Consider the following 19,480-nt stretch of genomic DNA (forward strand, 5'->3'; position numbering starts at 1 on the left):
TGGCAGTGCGCTCACCCTCGCTGCTCTCTTATTTCTCTCTGCTTCTTCCCAGGCATTCCTCACAATTTATGATAAAGTTTGATTCATGAGTCCGATTGTTTATTTTCTTTCTCTGTCAGTAGACTGGAAGCTCCCTAAGAACAGGAGTTGTTCTACAGTAGACAGGCCTAAGCAAACCTACCCCAAAGTCTGAGGAAGCTGACAAGTTGAAAGAAAGAGGCTGAGAAAGCTAGGGGACTTTCCAACAGAAGCCGTGTAGGTGTCTCATGTGGCGATGAGATGAGATGATGGATCCTCGCGTTAGCACCCACAGCCAGGGCTCATATGCCATAGGGTAGGGGTGGTTCAGATGGAATTTGTAAGACAATGGAAGTGTAATATCATCAAGGTTGTTTGACCTACAGGTAGCATTTATGGACTTACAGTAAGTTCTTGCTCTTACACAGGGAACAATAGATAAACTGGAAATCATAGAGGCCCTGCCTTGGAACTGGGGTCACTCAGTTCAGTCAATGTGGCAGGTTAACTTTCAAGATGGACTTGCCTCAGCTTCCACAGGGGTCATGTGTTTTATTCCTGATAGGTCAGCGGCTTGTAGCATAGAGCCTACACGGATCAGGTGCTGGCTTTGAGCCATGGCCATGTGCTGGAGGCACCCCTAGAGGCTGGGGGCTGGAGTGGACGGTTTGCATTTAGGTCTTTGTGACTTCAGGTTTCTGACTTACCCAGCTTGATGGAGAGAGAGTTGTAAAAGCTGAAATATATGAGGAAGAACAGCTTGGAGAAGAGAAGGAACCAGGTTTGCCTTATAAACATTGAGTTTGAGGTGCTGGTGAGATAAGCGTGCTCCCAACATTTGCCAGCCGCAGGAAGTGGAGAATGGAGGACCCCATCTGATATGTCCGAATATATGAAAGTTAAGACTAAAGCTCACAAACTGTCATATAAAATGTATCCTGCCGGGTGCGGTGGCTCTCACCTGTAATCTAGCACCATAGGAGGCCAAGGCAGGTGGATCACCTGAGGTCGGGAGTTGGAGACCAGCCTGGCCAACATGGAGAAACCCCATCTCTACTAAAAATACAAAATTAGCCGGGTGTGGTGGCACATGCCTGTAATCCCAGCTACTCGGGAGACTGAGGCAGGAGAATCACTTGAACCTGGGAGGCGGAGGTTGTCGTGAGCCGAGATGGCATCATTGCACTCCAGCCTGGGCAACAACAAGAGCAAAACTGTTTCAAAAAAAAAAAAAATAGTGTATATTCTCCTACCTAATTCTCCTACCTCCCACCTTCATCATGGCCTGGAGCTCCAGGTTGGAGGGAGCTCAGCCCACCCCAGCCTTTGGCCCATGTCACAGCTCCACCTCCCTTTCTCTTCCTCACCCCGCTCTGTATCATACATGCGTGTGGGTGGGTGACCTGCCCACAGGTTCAAGCTCTCTCTACCTGCTCCCATCTCTGCTATCAGGACTCTTGCCAGCGCTCCACCCAATCTCGGGCAGTGCAGTGTGCCCACATGGGGAGGAGGCCATTTGGGCCCCAGAAGTGGAGAATCTCAGGATCTGGGGCACCCAGAGTGTGGTGGAGAAGCAGGGTGCACGGGCTCCATGTTGGTATGTTCCTGTGGACTCTGTACCCTGTGGGGAGGGGTGAGGCTGTGGGTTAGCCAGAGCCCGACCCTCTCAACTCTGGGTTGGGGTGTGCATGTGAGTGCACAAGTGAGGGAGTCTCCTGGTCAGCTGGAATCGTGAAAACGAGAGTTCAGGAAGGGTGGGAGTGGTGGAGCCTCAGCAGAGAAGTTGATGGTCACTGATGCTGAGGAAGTAGATCGGGTGGAGGGAGGAGAATGGCATGTTGAGTGCGCTCCCCACCAGCCTCACTCACACTCGTGGACACTGCGGCCTGTGTCTCGAGGACATGTGTTGAGAATTCAGTCGTGGGGAATGGAGGTTCATTGGTTCACATAGTCAGAGGCTCTGTATTCTAACCCCAGCTTTGGGATTTTCCAACTGTGAAACCCTGGACAGTGGCTTAGCGTCTCTGAGCTTGTCTCCAGATCCAGATCTGTATGATGGGTTTATTAATGCTTCATAAAGTAGGTGTGAGGAGGGGTTGAGGTGCTATTGGGAGACACTTTGTAACTAAAAGGCAACTGTATCACTTGCGTTATTACCAGTGACATGAGACAAAAACTGAAATGTCGTTTGTTAAAAACCAGAAATTGCCTGACTTAGGGCCCTCCGGTCTCTCACTGGGTGCCCTGCAGGGGACTGAGAGCCAGGGCAAGACTGAGAACCTGGGGCGGAACTGCAGGGAGGAAGGAGGTGGGGCCTGCTTAGCGACCAGGCCTCGGCGGCCCCTTCCCCTTTCAATCCCAGGCCCCTGCATGGCAGGGAGAGGACAGTTCCACCATGGCAGGTTCTTTCTAGGCTAGTGTGCAGGGTAGGGGTCTCCAAGGAGCAGAGGCATGGGGAAGGGAGTTGGAGGCGCTGGGCCCAGGAGGAGAGACTCTTGTCTTGTGGGCAGGAAGTGTGAGGTGTTGAGCAGCTAGGGAACCCTGGGGAGGCGGCAGGGAGCAGGAGGGGTGTGTGTTGTGGTGAGGAGGAGCGGAAGTCGGAAGCTCCAGCCGTCACAGCCACATTCACTGGGCAAGCCGACTGTGCAGCCAGGAAGTGCTCTTGGGGACCCCAGGCCAAGCCATCCCTTCTTGGGTCCTTTGGAGGTGAGTTAAGTGGGTCTGCCTAGGGTGGGGCTGGAGGAACCTGCGGGAGCAGGGAATGTGGAGAGTCATATGTGGGTCCTTGTGGCAGGGGCTGGGGCAGGTGGGCAGAGGAGAGGCGAGGGCTCTGGCAGTGCCGTGTGCACCTGCCATGAGCCTAGGCTAGGCTAGGCCCCTTCTTCCCCACTCCTGCTCTCTGTCTCATCCCCCTCCTCCCTCAGCCTGCCCCTCCTCATCTGACTCTTCTCCGATTCCCTGCCCTGGCCCCACTGACCCCTGTTGTTTCCCTTCCCTGGCTCCCCGCAGAGCCCCTGGAGGTCTGCAATAGTGAAGGGTGAAGGAAGTTCCTTGCTAAATCTCTTGTGAGTGTCACGACCCAGTGACTGCTCTGGCTGAGTACCCAGTGGGAGCTTTTGTGGCCAAAGGCCCCAAGTGATCCTCGACCCTAGACTCCGGAAGGAGGGAGTCTGGAAGGCCTGGGTTTGGGGTGGGGGCAGCTCTGGGTGTGGTTGCTGTAGGAGCTCAGAGTCAACTTGGCCATGAGGGGACTCCCAGCTTCATCTTGCCTTCCAGGACCATCCTGGAGAAGCTCGAGGAGAGGTAAGGGGACCCTCCTTACTGGTTTAGCTCTGGCTTAGGCCTGTTGTCCTGATGGGCAATAGGAACCACTGAACTCTCAAAGTGCGCCTGTGTGGGACACTCTAAGGCCCACTGCAATCGTTATTGTCATAGTAAAGGGAGTTGCATGGAAGGAAAGTCCCCTGACACCGCCATTCTCCCTTTATTCCAGGGCCTAAAATCCCACAGTTGAAGTCACTCCTCTGCTAGAATGCAGGGAAGGGTGGCCTGTCATCAGATGATGATAAATACTCCTCTGTTCATCGGACCTTGGCCCAGCTTTAAAAAGTGGGCCCCAAGCAGGCCTGTCTCCCAGCTTCCTAGGACTCTAGAGCATCACATGGCCCCTCCTCCTACAGACAAGGAACCGCCTAGCATGGGGATCGGAACCCAGGCTGCTGAGCTCTTTGTTGGAGAGACCCATAGAAGGGGTGAGGGATGTGGGGTGAGAGGACCCAGGGAGGAGAGGCCCAGCCTGGCGCCAGCCCCTTAGGGGTCTTTGTCCTCCCCACACAGCAGCTGTCCTGGGTCCCCTTTGGCACTTTACCCCTACCCCCATGATCTCTCCCCTGGATCCTCTCTGCCTACCTCAGACCGCCATCCTCTGCTCCCTTCCTGAGCCTCAGCTGGCCTCACCACAGGCCTTCAGTAGCACTGGTTCTCTCTCTCTCTCTCTCTCTCTCTCTCTCTCTCTCTCTCTCTCTCTCTCTCTGTGTGTGTGTGTGTGTGTGTGTGTGTGTGTGTGCGCAAATTTGCATAATAGCTCTTTCTGTGTGGGCAGGATGTGGGGCCTTCTCTAGTCATTTCTCTCACGGTGCTTCAGGTCCCAGGTTCAGACAGAGGCCTCCGTCCTGTAGCTCCAGGCCAGGGAGCTCCACTCATGGTTCCTGCCTGCAGCAACATCTGTAATTCGGCAGCTTCCTGGGCTGCAGAGGGACAGGACAGGTCACCTCCTAAGTCCTTGGACCCGCCAGAAGCCTTCATACTTTTTCCATAGGAGGGAAAACATGTCCAGGGTAAAAGGAGGGAGTGTTTGCTTGCTGAGTCTGGAAGCTCAAAAAGGGAAACAGAGACAGGCACCCTCTGGATGAAGGCTCAGGGCTGACTCCTTGAGGAGGCCGAGAGCTGAGCCTGACCAGGAGGGCTATTTGTTTGTTTTTGTTAATTTTGGCTTCTCTAAATGGACAGCAGAACAACAAAGTTAAACTGAGCAGGACACGGTATTTCCTGAGCACCCACTAAGGGCCAGGCCCAGCACTCAGACCCATTCCAACTTTACAACAAACCTGTGAAGTGTAGCTTTACTGGGCCTTAGTTCCTTATTTTACAGATAAGGAACCAGGTGGAGTTTTTCACCCAGAGTCACATGGCTTGTCAGCTGTAGAGTTAGGATGGGATTCTGCTCTGCATTCTTCACTGTGACCCTGAAATGGGCAAAGGAGGGTGGTGAGTGCTGCGCACCCAAGGCCATCACCTTCCTACTCAGGGCAGGCTCATACCCCAGCCTCTGTGCCCGATCTCCCGGTTCTTCAGCCAGAGCACTGAGGTGCAATGGTTCCGAGGGGAGGGTGCAATGGTTCAGAGGGTGCAATTGCAAGGCTGCAATGCCAGGCTGAGGGTGAAAAACAAACTCACTGTTAGAAAGCACAACCCGGGTGCCAGGTGTCAGCTGGGTTCCTTCCTGCCCCCTAGGGTCAAAAAGAAATTGCCATGAAGCCAGGGGGTGGGGCTGGTGGGAGGGACTCTGTCTTCTAGTCCCTCAGCCACTACTTTCTGTGTCCTTCAACTCCCACAAGAGGGACATAAGGCTTAGCCCCTGCAGTATTCTCCATGAGAAACATACACCGCCTCCCCACCGTGGTGAAGATTCCTTGGAAATGCAGTCAGCTGTGCTCAAGAAGAGTGGCTAGTGGGCGGCAGAGTGGAGCCGTGCTCTCTCTTTCCCACCTGGGCTCCCTCCCTGCTCCCTCCCCTCTGAACCCTCCTTAAACTTTCAGAGCCACCTCAGTGCTCAGAAAAGATGAAGGACTACTTTAATGTAGAGGTAACAGAACTCAACTGGTGGGGCAGATGGCAATTCTTTTGCTGCAGATTCCTTTCCTCCTGCTTTCATTCTGGTTAGGATAACAGACAGGAGATTTTAAAAGAGATTTTACTAAACCCCAGGGGTGGAAAAACACAAGTAAACCAAGAAAATTTTAGACGCGTAAGACCTGGGCTCTGCTGCCTAGTTCCGGGCCTGCCTCTGCCTAGGGGGTGCCATCCTACCTCGGGGATCAAAGGCTAGTTCCATCCTCCACCCTTCTGAGGTCAGACCGCTCTCACCTGGGTGACCAGTAGGACTGCCTTTATGGCCTTAGGAAGTGACTTCACCTTTTAGGTCATCCTACCTTTCCATTCAGGCAAGAGCAATTAAAAAATAAAAAAAAAAAGGAAGACATCTTTTAAACATACAGTTGCACAGTGCCCTCTCCACAAGTGGAGAACACAAATGAGACGATTGAATGGGTCTTCCTTTGTGTTCAGGCTGCTGCCTGGGAGCTAAGACCCGTAGGACATTTTGGCTGCTGACCTGGTAGGGACCTACCACTTGGGGACCGCTACCCTTGGAGCACTGGGCTTCCTGGAGAGGGGAGGAAGAGGTGATTGGTCATGGGCAGACTGGCCCCCACGAGGAAGTCTTCATGTTATAGTGATGCTAATTCTCTTCAAGCCTCCGTCTCGCCAGTCCTCTGGCCTGGTTGTTGTGGAGGGAGAGTTCTGAGGATCTATCCCATCAGTGTGTCTCTCCATTTGTCTGTCCATTCATCTAGCCAACCTCTCTCTTATTTTCACAAATGTTCTACAGTGCCGACTTTCAGCCAAGGAGGTGCTGCACAGGAGTTTGAGTGACTCTAGTGAATTCAGGAATGTCCAAGAGAATGGATCAGAGGGCAGGAGGAGAGAGTGATGCTTAAGAGAGCTGTAACCTGGGTTCATGCCCCAGCTCAAGTCACAGGCGGGCCTGAATCTCTCACGTCAACGCTAACCTTTAAGTTTCTAATCCACTTGAACTAAACCTCTCAAGTCAATGCAGATCTTTAAATTTCGAATCCAGTTGAACTAAAGTACGCCCCCAGAGCTTTGTGGGTGGGAGTGGTTTAACAAATCGGTCACATAAAGTGACTAAGCCATTCAACATTTTTGTACTGAGACACAGTGGTGAACAGGAAACACAAAGAACCTGCCATCTTGGCACTTACCTTCTAGGCAAACTAGAACCATGCGGGTAAACACACTGGGAACTACACACCGGGATAAATGCTCAGAAAGTAAAAGTGAGGGGTGGAGTGTAGTCACATTGAGTTTAATTCGTTTAAAAAGTCATAGCCAGCCACGTGCTGTGGCTCACACCTGTAATTCCAGCACTTTGGGAAGCCAAGGCAGGTGACCTCAGGTGGATCACCTGAGGTCAGGAGTTTGAGACCAGCCTGGTCAATATGGTGAAACCTCGTCTCTACTAAAAATACAAAACTTAGCCAGGCATGTTGGCAGGTACCTGTAGTCCCAGCTACTTGGGAGACTGAGACAGGAGAATCGCTTGAACCCAGGAGTCAGAGGTTGCAGTGAGCCAAGATCATGCCACTGCACTCTAGCCTGGGTGACAGAGCAAGATACCGTCTAAAAAAAAAAAGTCATAGCCAGTCAAACTACATGCCTTGTCCCCATCGAATACCTGATCTGTCTCCACCCTTCTTGTCACCATTGCCTTGGGCTCCCCTCCACAGACCAGTTCCTCACCTCCCACCCCTCCCAGGCTCCTCAGGTGCTGCAGGTCCCAGAGATCTGCTTTCTTCTCTTTGCTCGGAAAGCTGCTGCAGCCTCTGGTATTTATTGTTTTCCTTTGAAAAAACCCAGCAAGGAACACTGGGTTTTTTCTGGGAAGGCAAGTCCAATCCTCATTTACATCTAGCATCAGCATTAACGTGTACCTAGAGGGCTGCTTTATGTACATATACATATCTATTTGCAAGTGCATATGTGCAAAGAGAGACAATTTTTCATCTTATGAAAAATTCAGGATGCCCTTTCCAGCAGGCCCAGTCCCGCATTCCCACTCCCATTCCCATATTGGCATGGGAACGTTTCTTGCCAAGTGAGTTGACTAATGATGAGAGAAAGTGAGTTGGTTTTATCTGGGCAAAATGCTCTGATGCCCACAGGGCCATGAGGCTGGCACTCATTCAGGTACAATGTGTGGAGTTGGGTAAATGACAACAGGAGAAGGGATCAGGGGTGGTGCATGGCAGGAGAGCTATTTGGGTCCAAAGACCAGGCCTTTGCAGAGACCCGGAGGCTGGTTTTGGGGTATGGGAAGGGAGGCAGTTGGGTAGAGCTAGGGATGTCCCATGTTCTGGTACCTGTAAACCAGGTGCTTCTCCGCAGCTTTTCCCACTATCCCTAAATCAACATGTCTTCCTAGTCATTTCTTGTACCCCATGGGCTGGTTTCTTGAGGCTGCGGTGGGATGTGGTGGGGTGAGTCACCTCCATGCTCACACTCGGTTGCTCTCCACCAGGCAGGTCTGGGGAGGGAGATTTGGGGTCCAGGGTGTTTTCCTTAGTACAGACAATAGATCCGGAGGTTCCTCATCCCTTCTGCCTTGGAAATAGAACTGCCTCAGGCCTCTTGCCCAGAGAGCACTGAGGGTGGACAAGGGCAGCTGCATGGGGAGCAGATAGTGGTATCGACTTAAGGAGTAAACCGTGCAAATCCTCTGCCTGTTACCTGGAGGTGGTGATGTGAGGTGGAGAGGCAGAACCTAGAATGATGAGTGAAGGCTGGATCCATAGGAGAATGAAAGGCAAGACTGTTAGTGGAAAGGGGTCCCAATCCAGACCCCAAGGGAGGGTTCTTGGATCTTGTGCAAGAAAGAATTCAAGGTGAATCCATAAAATGAGGGCAAGTTTATTAGGAAAGTAAAGGAATGAAAGAATGGTTACTCCATAGGCAGAGCAGGAGCTTGGGCTGCTGAATCAAGGATACCCGTATCTTGAGCCGACCTCTTATCTCATCCTGTGACTTAGAATGCCTAACCTACTGGGAATGCAGCCCAGTAGGTCTCAGCCTTATTTTACCCAGCCCCTATTCAAGATGGAGCTGCTCTGGTTCAAACACCTGTGACAAGATCAAATCCAGTCCATTTGATTCAGAGCATCATGTACAAGATTAAACATAAGAAAGGGCCCCTCCTCTTGGGAAGTCAGCCTGTTGGGGAGGCTGCCATAACTAATGGGTGGAAGGGCCCTGAAGGCCAGTCAGGCGCCATTCCGGGTGGGCTGAAACATCAGAATCCTGAGGCCTTCATCCAGCAAGTCTAGATTCTTGTTATTCTAAAACAGGAATGCAGGGGTTGGGTCAGAGGGAGGGGTAAAAACCCAGAAAGAGATTCCTTTTGGAGACACTCTAAGAAAAAGGATACTTTCAAGGTGAATAAGACACTGAAATGCATACTGGTCCTCCTTCCTTCTCTCAGGTGCCCTCCAGAAAGAAGGCATGGGGCAAAGCGATGTTTTCTAGGTGACCTTGAATAACAGCTGGACCCCTTGACCTTGTGAGAGAGCGCTGAGGGTTACCGTTTACTGAGTGTCTAACGGTGGGCCAAGCCTGGGCTGAAGGCCGGGCGAACCACCTCCATTAACCCTAGCTCCCCTCTGCAGTGGGGCTCCTAGATGCTAAGGAACTTTCCAGGCTCATCCACTCATCTGTAGGTGGCAGGACGGGGGTTTGAGCTGCGGTCCATGTGGCTATTGATTCAGCTCATGTTCTCTAGTGCTGGGCAGGGAGGGGCCGACCCCCATGGGATTTGTTATGTGCGCTGGTTGGGGCCATGCATGCCAGTCAAGCTCCTGTCCTACAGCCTGCCTGTGGCAGGACCTCGGTGTGAGGTCTGGAGCCCTGGACGAGGACACCTGGGTTCACTCTGTTCATACTGGAGCAGGGACAGGGCAAAGAGAGCTGCAGACCGGAAGGTGGATGGTCTGGGGTCGGAGTCCGGCCCCTGTCACCAACTGTGGGTCATTAAGCCAGACTCAGGCTAAGGCTTCCTCATCTGTTAAACAGGGACACGCAGGGGACTGCTCCTCTTTCAGGTGCGAGGTTGGGGGAGTGGTGGGTGGGGACAGGCTTGGTTAACTGTGTGTGGAAGGGGCTGTTGTTCTTGGGGATCTGGAAGTCACACATGGTTCTAAATTGGGAGCATACATGTGTTTGCTAATAGTCTTGTTCCCCCAAAATATTCCAGTACAGCTCACAAGCACACACACAAGGCTTCAAGATAGAAATCTGTGAGTGAAGAAAGTGAGGCAAAGGGAAAATAAGAAAAGACAGCTGTTGGGTGCAGTGGCTCACACCTACCACTTTGGGAGGCCAAGGTGGGCAGATCACTTGAGGTCAGGAGTTCGAGACCAGCCTGGCTAGCATGGTGAAACCCCATCTCTACTAGAAATACAAAAAAAAAAAAAAAAAAATTAGCAGGGCATGGTGGTGGACACCTGTAATTCTGGCTACTCGGGAGGCTGAGGCAGGAAAATCGCTTGAACCTAGGAGGCAGAGGTTGCAGTGAGCCGAGATCGTGCTGCTATACTCTAGCCTGGGTGACAGAGCGAGACTCTGTCTCAAAAAAAAAAAAAAAAAAAAAGACAGCTGAGTCAGGGTTCTTACGACGTGCCATAAGGACCTGTGTACTTGACCCTGCACTTCCACTGTGTGGAGAGCCAGCACGACGAGACAAACAAGTTACAAGCTTACAGTGTGCTTTGGATCAAAACAAGCCAGCTATTCTGAGGAAGCAGGGTTGCTCTGAGAGCCATGCAAGCGGTGGGCTGCATGCAGGGAATGGAGATGCAATGCATGTTTCTAGAAAACACACTCCGAGGTTCCTGGGCTCATCTGACAAGGGCCCATCCAGAGAGTTAGTGCAGCCCGTGCAGACAGCAGCTCTGGGCAGATGTGAGGCAACTCCAGGCTGACACGGCTGCCACATCCCAGCCTCTTCCTCCCTAGAAGGCAGGGATCTGCTCTCCATGCAGCAGGTGGTCTGCTGGGTGGTGGGCAGCAGGACCGAAGCATCCTCCCTTCATGAGGGCTTGGGCTGAGTTGAGCAGAGAGCCCCTTGCTGCGTCCACCTGGGCCAAATTCCAAGCTGTCAATAGCTTACAAGGACCAAGAAGCAGCCTGTGAACCAGCCTCGTGAACAGGGTAGGCCCCAAGGATAGGAGCCTTGGAAAGTGGAAGTAAGGCAGGCTGTGGCCTTCCTTTCGTGGGTGCCTGCTTCTTCCGTGAGTCTGCTGCATTCTCTACCTCCAGTCTGTGTCTGTTTGGCTCCCACATGCTTTGGTTTACAGCTTTGGTTTACAGCGTGTAAACCAAAGCATGTGGGTTGCAGCTGCTTCCTTGATCCCTAAAAGCATTTCTGCCTTCTGTTCCTGCTGCCAACCACCTCGGTCTCCATGCTCTCCAATCTAAATGCCCAAGAGAAGGATCTGATTTGGCCAGTTTGTTCTTTTCAGCTAAGCCACATGGGCTACCTTCAGCCAACAGATGGGTGTCTTTGGGGCAGGTGCTGCCCTGGTGCAAGTTTAGAGATTGTGGGGTCAGATAGAATACGTGGTATACTCCTTCCTCCCGGCAGGGCTGTGGCGGGCAGTGTCCCTTGGCAGAGGGCATAGATGGGGAAGACACTCCAAACACATCTAACACACTACATATGTGCCTCCAGAGGCTGACAGCCCTTCCCTAACCTGCACTTGCTTTGGGCATTTCCAGGGTAGATATGGATTCCCAGTTACCCCAGCGGCCGGTGCTCCCCCTAGTCCACACAGTGAGACTGTGAAAGCAGATACTCCGGGGGACTCCTGCACAGCTTTTGCTCTATGGATGATGGGTGACCACAGACTCTCTGGTCAACCCCAGCCCGTGGAAATTCTCAACCCGTTCTTGGGAGACAGCCTGGAGCCCCACCCAGGAGAGCGCCCAAGGGAAACGTGCAGCCATGAGGATCCACCGGAGCCTTGCGAGGGGCAAACCTGGGCCACTGATGCTCCTGAACCTACCAGACAAAATGCTCCTCCCTGGGGCTCCAGTGTGGAGCTCACACACCTGGGGAGCTGGGTCCATCAGGACTGGCCGGAGCGTTGCGAGGAGCAAACCTGGGCCACTGACCCTCCTGAATCTACCAGACAAGATGCTCCTCCCTGGGGCTCTGGTGTGGAGCTCACACACCTGGGGAGCTGCTCTGCCCAGGGGGAGCACAGGCAGAGCACAGCATCACCAGGGTCACCTGCGAACAGCCATCTACTGGGGACCCCACAGCAGGACCGGAGCACGTCCACGCAGGTAGTGTTCTGGGCAGGCATCCTGCAGGCCCAGATGTGTGTCCTAGACCTGGAGGAGGAGCTGGAGAAGACGGAAGGGCTCAAGGCTGGGCTGAAATGCTGTCTCCCCACGCCCCCTGTGGACCTCCCTGGGGTCACGGGCCTGCACTCCAGCCCACCTGAGGATGAAGACTCAGGGGAAGACAGCAGCGAGCCTGAGGGGGAGGGCCAGGCATGTCTGAGAGAGGGAACCCCAGACTCTTCCCCACAGTGGGTAGCCGAGGAGGAGAGCATGTTCTTCAGCAACCCGCTCTTCCTGGGGAGTCCTTTCTCAGAGAACAGTGCTTCTGGAGAGTGCTTTTCCTGGGGGGCTTCAGACTCCCATGCAAGTGTGAGGACTGGACCTGAGAGCCCAGCAACTCTGGAGACTCACCTCCCAGAAGACACGGTGCTGTGGGAACTGGAAAGTGAGCCGGATGTGGGGGACAGTGCTGCTACCAGTGGGCATCGTACCCCTCCATTCCCTGTGCCCGTCTATAAACCACACTCCATCTGCTGGGCCTCAGTGGCTGCCGCTGAGGGGGCTCCTGCAGCACCTCCTGGTCAGGGGGAGAGTGAGGTAAGCCCAGTCTTGGGAGCCAACCGGGGCTGTGCTGGGAACACAGAAGGGAGGGTCTTTTTCGGGGGTCACCAGGCCCAGGACATTCTTTTCTGATGTGAAGAGATTTTGGGATAACCTGCATCAGTATATAGCAGGGTAATAGAGCAGAAAATCAGGACCAGTGTTTTCGTCAGAATGATAAGACATTTTATCAATGCCATGATGTCAGCTGATGTCAGCTGATAATTAAATCCACAAATGTCTCCATCTCACCAGCTCCAAGGGGCTATGCTTAGATACGTTTGGAGAACAAACAGCTCCTCTAATTGCAGCATGTTCCAGGCCATTCTGATTCTTCCCCTCCCACCTCCAAGACATTCCCAACTGTTAACAGGGCAGCGCTCAGCCTGCAAGGGTGACCTCTGCCCCTAGCAGAGAGATGCCTATTTCAAAAGTCCTGTCCTCTCTCTTCTTGACAGATTTCAGCATGTTGTTACTTTTAGCTCACTGTCTGTCATTCTTCCCACGTCCAGTGTCAATAGATCAGGCCCATATGACAATGGCAGAGATTCTTAATATCAACTAAGGATGGGGACATGCTCTGTGGGACAATAGGGAGCACAGTTTTCCCAGGGAAGCCTCTCTTTAAGAGATAAGGAGACTCAGTATGGTAGAGTGTGGCTGTAATTTTCTAATCTCTCAATTCCCTGAGAACAATGAAGAGCTATTACCCAGAGCAACTCTATTAGCCAGGGCAACTCTGTCACTGGAGCCCCAAGATCAGAGGAGCTCCTGGGTACTGATGGGAGTCCCCTCCACATGGGCCAAGGCCCCCAATGTAGGGCAGTTAGAGCTGTGCCTGTGGAAGTCCATTTTCTCAGGACTTTCTTTTTTCTTTTTTTTTGAGACGGAGTCTTGCTATGTTGCTCAGGCTGGAGTGCATTGGTGCCATCTCGGCTGACCCTCCACCTCCCAGGTTCAAGCGATTCTCCTGCCTCAGGCTCCCAAGTAGCTAGGATTATAGGTGTGTGCCACCACATTCAGCTAATTTTTGTATTTTTAGTAGAGATAGGGTTTCACCATGTTCACCAGGCTGGTCTCGAACTCCTGACCTCAGGTGATCCACCGGCCTGGGCCTCCCAGAGTGCTGGGATTACAGTCCTGAGCCACTGCGCCTGCCATGGACTTTCTTGCTCTGAGCACTAACTTCTCAGAGGGAAGCCTGGGAGCGCTATAAGTTGGAGATTGGCTTATGTCTGGGAAGGCAGAGCCCACCCAGCCCACTGCCTGGGGCTATCACCCTCCCTAAAACACAGCCACTTTCTTGGGCTGGCACTACCTGAGGCAGGGCCATCTGGGCAGACTGTGAAGGGAGGCCTCATGGGATTTGAGGAAGGCCTTGGGAGCAATTTTCCTCTAGTCACCTCTTCTCTCCTTCTCTCCTCTGTTTCTCTCTAGACTTCTCAGGGAGATAGGCTTGGTCCTGCTCCATCTGCAGCACCGTGTGTGGACGAAGCATTGACCTGGGAATCAGGATGTATCGGATCTGATCTTGGCCCTGCTGCACATCCTGTGCAATCTTGGGCAAGTCACTTCCCCTTTCTGGGCCTCACTTTCTCCATCTTTGGAGGAGGAATATGAGCCCATTCAGTTCCAGGGCCTAGCACCGACAATCCTAGCATGTGGGGCTTCTCACATCCAGGACTCGCCTTCTGAACTGAGGCTCCAGCCTGGGTGGGAGGATTACGGTGGGGCTTCTGCCTACTCATGACATCCTTCCCCTCCCCTCTTTTCCCCATCATCTCCCTACCTGGCCTCTCCCCCATCCACCTCTCTGTGCCTCCAGGGCTCATGGGAATGCCTCTGCCTCTCTCAACAGGCCTCTCCCAGCCCTGAGGGCTGGCAGGGAGGAGGTCCTTTTTGGCCCCAGGTGACTCTTAACTCCCAGGACAGAGGTGAGCCCTAATAAGGGGGTTTGGGAAATTGGGTCCTGGGAGGCTTTGGAATTTGCAGTGGGGACAAAGATCATTCTTGGATCCATGGTTGCCATTAATGGGTCCCATTGTATTGTGTTTAAGCCAGACAGACTTGGGGTTAAATCCTGCCTCTTTAGAAAGTAAATGAAGGAAATGTACAAAAGGCCCAGCATTTCTTACCTCTGGGTCTTAGTGGTTTAGCAAAGGTCCTGAGCCCTTAGTTGCCTGGAGGCTGGAGTCCTGGGAGCCCACTGTCTGCTGCCTCTGCAAGTGGGAGAGGTCACTGCCTGAGGGAGGGACAGGGCATGATGCCAGGCTCCAGGGGAGGAGCCCCAGGGAGGGAGCCTCTGGAGGTGGTGACCAGGCTGTTCTCCTGCCTCCTGCCCTGTGCCCGCCTCACTTCACATTCTTCCTCAGATGAGACGGAGGCTGGGCACCTCCGGGAATCTGCTCCCACCTTGGCCCCCAGCCCCTGGAGGAGCCCAGCTTCTTCTCCAGAGCCTAGCAGCCCAGAATCTGAGAGCAGAGGCCCTGGTCCCAGGCCCAGCCCTGCATCGTCCCAGGAGGGCAGCCCACAGCTTCAACACCACAGCTCAGGCATTTTGCCCAAGTGGACACTAGACGCTTCACATTCTTCACTCTTGGAGACGGATGGGGAAGAGCCAAGGTCCTTGAAGACAGAGGAGGCAGGGGAGGCCCCAAACCCAGGCGAGGACGTAAAGAGTGAAGGAATAGCCAGGCCTGCAGAGACTGGAGACATCCAACCTGACATTCACCTAACTTCGGCAGAACAGTAAGTCTCAGACTAACTGGCTGTCATGCTCCTAATGATGGATACATTTAAGAATATACTAGTCTGGACAGAGCGTGAGAAACGCACATTGGAATTAAGCATACTCACATTTATTAAGCAAGGATTATATGAGTGGGCACCAGGAAAGAGCTTTGAGAAAGACCGTAAGGTTCAGAAGCATCAGAAACAAAACAGCAGATAGTTAACACACATGGAGGCGAGATCTGAGTGTGCTGGGGCAGGGCTTTCAAAGAAGCATCCACAGTTGGAGACCAGGAGAGGAGGAAGGGGAGGAAGTGTCCAGGGAATCTGAGCAAGGGCGTGTGCCTGCCCAGAAAAATGGGAGTCATGCTGGCAGGCCAGGGAAGTACAAGGTCAGAGCTTGTGATGTGGGGATTATGGACAGCTGTGAATTTGAGGCGGTATCTGGGAGGCATTCACCAAAGAACCTAGGCCTGGGGCACTGGCTCAGATCTCATCAAGTGGAGGTTTGATGGGGACCAAGGGAATGGATCCTGGGGCCCAACATAGGATTGTGTAACCCCAGAACTGTGACCAGAGGTAGGAATAGGCCAACTGGGAAACCATCCTAGATGTCTACTTGTCCCAGAATGCTGCCTCAAGACTGTCAACCCCTGGGATCTCTACACTGAAAAAGGGGTTTTGTTATCTAATTGGCTGAATGTGAGTCATATTAATGGGACTAGCAGGAGCCAGCAGTGGTTCATGTCATGGACATAATGGTGCAGTCCATGCAGGTTAGTTGTTGCAAGGGTGCCCTGAGCTCAAGGCCTTCAATGGTGGGGCCTCAAGGAGCTGGACCCAGTGCCTCAGGGAAGAGACACAGCCATAGCCAGACTGAATTAGCCTGGCCTGGGACCAGGAGAACCCCAAGAGGAAGGTATTCATGCAAGGTCTCCAGGTCCGGGGCCCTGTGCTTCCTCAGGTAAAGCACAGCCATGTTCCGAGTTTCTCTTACCTCAGGCGGCAGGTGTGTCCCTGTGAGGACCCCAGTGTTGTTTTCTCCAATGCAAGGCACTTGGGATTGTCTCCCTCACCTGTCCCGCGGTCCTCCTATACCTCCTTGTCTCTTCCCCACCTCCCAGCTCTGGCTCTAGCCTCCACTCCTAGATCTGGAGCCAAGAAAGCTGACAGGATGGGCTGAGAACAGGAAGCTAGGTGGGCTCTAGTAATGGCAGCAGCTGGGGTAGTTCAGGAGGTGGTCCTCAGCCTCTCCCTTCCCCCACCTAGCAGCCTGGATGACTAGGAGACTGGGTGGTGACCTATGATCCAGTGTGAACAGGCCCAGGTGACCCCCAGCAGACTCAGAACCTCCGAGTCTGGCACTAAGACTCTCAGATGTCACTCAGTCCAATCTTTACCTGACTCTTCCACTTCCCCCACAACGTCACAATCAGGTGTGGGGTATTCTAGTTATGTAAACATTCATTATCCAAGTGACACAGTGAGGAAGTTGAACTGGTAAGCAGGAATTATCATAATATGAAAATATTCCCTGATAAACAGACGCATAACATTAGGCTTCACTTAAGCACCCTCTCCACCTAACACAGACGGGTCAGGGGCTTCGTTGGTGACTTCTCACTGCCTCTTGAGGCTCATAAACACTCCACAATGCAGGAGAAGCACAGCAGAAGCTAACAGAAAAGTGTAATTACAAATCTTGTCAAAAAACATATGATTTCCTGAGGTCTATGAAAGTGATGCTGAAAGACCTCACAAATCACAGGGAAAGTCACTGACAAATGAGGAGCCAAAACATACTGTCCAGTGAACAACGGAAGAGGCGGAAATAAAAATGAAGAACCAATTGTCACATCTAAAGAGAATTACTTGAATAATCAACTGACAAAGCCCTAAAATATGCTTTTAAAAATGACCTAGTCAATTAGCATTCTTACTAAAATAATACTTAGATGAGGGAGCACTTTGAAAAAAAGTATGCAAATATAAATTATCATAAAAGTATACACTTTATTTATTTATTTATTTATTTATTTATTTATTTATTTATTTATTTATTTCTGGGACAGAGTTTTGCTCTTGCTGCCCAGGCTGAAGTTCAATGGTGCAATCTTGGCTCGCTGCAACCTCTGCAGCGACTGAACCTCTGTTCAAGCGACTCTCCTGCCTCAGCTTCCTGAGTATGCCTGGCTAATTTTTGTACTTTTAGTAGAGAGGGGGTTTCACCATGTTGGCCAGGCTGGTCTTGAACTCTCAAATCCACCTGCCTCAGCCTCTGAAAGTGCTGGGATTACAGGCTTGAGCTGCCATGCCCGACCCCACTTTATTATTTTATTTTATTTTTTTAACTTGAATTTTCTTTTCTTTCTTTTTTTATAACTTTTATTTCCATAGGTTATTGGGGAACAGTTAGTGTTTGGTTACATGAGTAAGTTCTTTAATGGTGATTTGTGAGGTTTGGATGCACCCATCACCAGAGCAGTGTACACTGCACCCTATTTGTAGTCTTTTATCCCTCACCCGCTTCCGGCTGTTTCCCCGAGTCCCCAAAGTCCATTGTGTCATTCTTATGCTTTTGCATCCTCATAGGTTAGCTCCCACTTATAAGTGAGAACACATGATGTTTGGGTTTCCATTCCTGAGTTACTTCACTTAGAATAATAGTCTCCAATCTCATCCAGGTTTCTGTGAATGCCATTCATTCATTCCTTTTTATGACTGAGTAGTATTCAATAATATATATATATGTATATATTCAATCTATGTATGTATATTCAATCATATATGATTCAATTATATATAATTGTAGATATGTAATTGTGGGTGTGTATATATACACACACACACACACACCACAGTTTCTTTATCCACTCGTTGATTGATGGGCATTTTGGTTGGTTGCACGATTTTGCTATTGTGAATTGTGCTGCTATAAACATGTGTGTGCAAGTATCTTTTTCTTATAATGACTTATTTTCCTCTGGGTAGATACCCAGTAGTGGGATTGCTGGATCAAATGGTAATTCTACTTTTGGTTCTTGAAGGAATCTCCACACTGTTTTCCATAGTGGTTGTATGAGTTTATATTCCCACCATCAGTGTAGAAGTGTTTCCTATTGACCTCATCCATGCCAACATCTATTTTTTGATTTTTTGATTATGGACATTCTAGCAGGAGTAAGGTGGTATTGCATTGTAGTTTTGATTTGCATTTCCCTGATCATTAGTGATGCTGAGCATTTTTTCATATATTTATTGGCCATTTGTATATCTTTTTGAGAATTGTCTATTCATGTCCTTAGCCCATTTCTTGATGGGACTGTTTGTTTTTTTCTTGTTGATTTGTTTGAGTTCATTGTAGATTCTGGATATTAGTCCTTTGTCAGATATATAGATTGTGAAGATTTTTTCCCACTCTGTGGGTTTTCTGTTTACTCTACTGACTGTTCCTTTTATCGTGCAAAAACTCTTCAGTTTAATTAGGTCCTGGCAATTTATCTTTGTTTTTATTGCATTTGCTTTTGGTTCTTGATCATGAAATCCTTACCTAAGCCAATGTCTAGAAGGGTTTTTCCAACGTTATCTTCTAGAATTTTTATAGTTCCAGGTCTTAGATGTAAGTCATTAATACATCTTGAGTTGATTTTTGTATAAGGTGAGAGATGAGGATCCAGTGTCATTCTCCTTCTTGTGGCTAGTTAATTACCCAACACCATTTGTTGAAAAAGTGTGTCCTTCTTGTGACTAGCCAATTATCCCAATACCATTTTTTGAGAAGTGTGTCCTTTCCCCACTTTATGTTTTTGTTTACTTTGTTGAAGGTCAGTTGGCTGTAAATTGTACACTTTAAATGGGTGAATTGGATGGTATGTGAATTATATTTCAAAATAGCTGTTTTTATCATTATTATTTTTTGAGACACGATCTCACTCTGTTGCCCAGCCTGGAGTGTGAGGTACAATCATGAATCACTGAATCCTCAGCCTCCCAGGCTCAAGTGATCTTTCCATTTTAGCCTCCCAAGTAAGTGGGACCACAGGTGTGTACCACTACACCCAGCTAATTTTTACTTATTTTTATTTTTGGTGGAGATGTGGCCTCGCCCTGCTGCCCAGGTAGACCACAAGGTTGGTCTCCAACTCTTGAGCTCAAGCAATCCTCCCACCTCAGCCTCCCAGAGTCCTGGGATTATAGGGATGAGCCACTGCACCCAGCCTGTTACTGTTTTTAACGGGCTTTATGATCTTACTGTGAAAATCAAGCATGAATACAAGATGTCTTATCCAGCCAGAAAACTTGTGCTGGGAAAATTAAATTTTAGGCATTGTGTTTAATATAAGATTTAAATAAACTTATTTGTACAATGTCTAGTATCATTTACCAAGATAAAGCTCCAATTAAACCTTTTCATTATTTGTTATGAAAGTATGTT

General features: G+C 50.6%; 1 protein-coding gene across 11 annotated transcripts in view; it reads left to right on the forward strand.

Annotated features, from left to right (window-relative positions):
• The window catches only part of PSD4 (pleckstrin and Sec7 domain containing 4), a 46,948-nt gene that overhangs the window by 15,115 nt on the left and 12,353 nt on the right, over positions 1-19,480 (forward strand). For 7 of the 11 annotated variants that reach the window (XM_077960252.1, XM_077960255.1, XM_015113140.3 and 4 more), the window contains exons 2-5: positions 11,146-12,312; positions 13,753-13,878; positions 14,174-14,249; positions 14,688-15,063. In XM_077960252.1, the coding sequence (XP_077816378.1) occupies positions 11,257-12,312; positions 13,753-13,878; positions 14,174-14,249; positions 14,688-15,063 (1,634 nt within the window). In that variant the 5' untranslated portion in view covers positions 11,146-11,256. Of the gene's footprint in view, positions 1-2,310; positions 2,725-11,145; positions 12,313-13,752; positions 13,879-14,173; positions 14,250-14,687; positions 15,064-19,480 lie in introns of those variants that run through there. The other 4 variants (XM_015113141.3, XM_077960256.1, XM_015113139.3 and 1 more) reach the window with 2 other exon arrangements.

Source organism: Macaca mulatta, chromosome 13 (assembly GCF_049350105.2).
Source record: "Macaca mulatta isolate MMU2019108-1 chromosome 13, T2T-MMU8v2.0, whole genome shotgun sequence".
In the NCBI taxonomy this organism is placed as follows: domain Eukaryota; kingdom Metazoa; phylum Chordata; class Mammalia; order Primates; family Cercopithecidae; genus Macaca; species Macaca mulatta.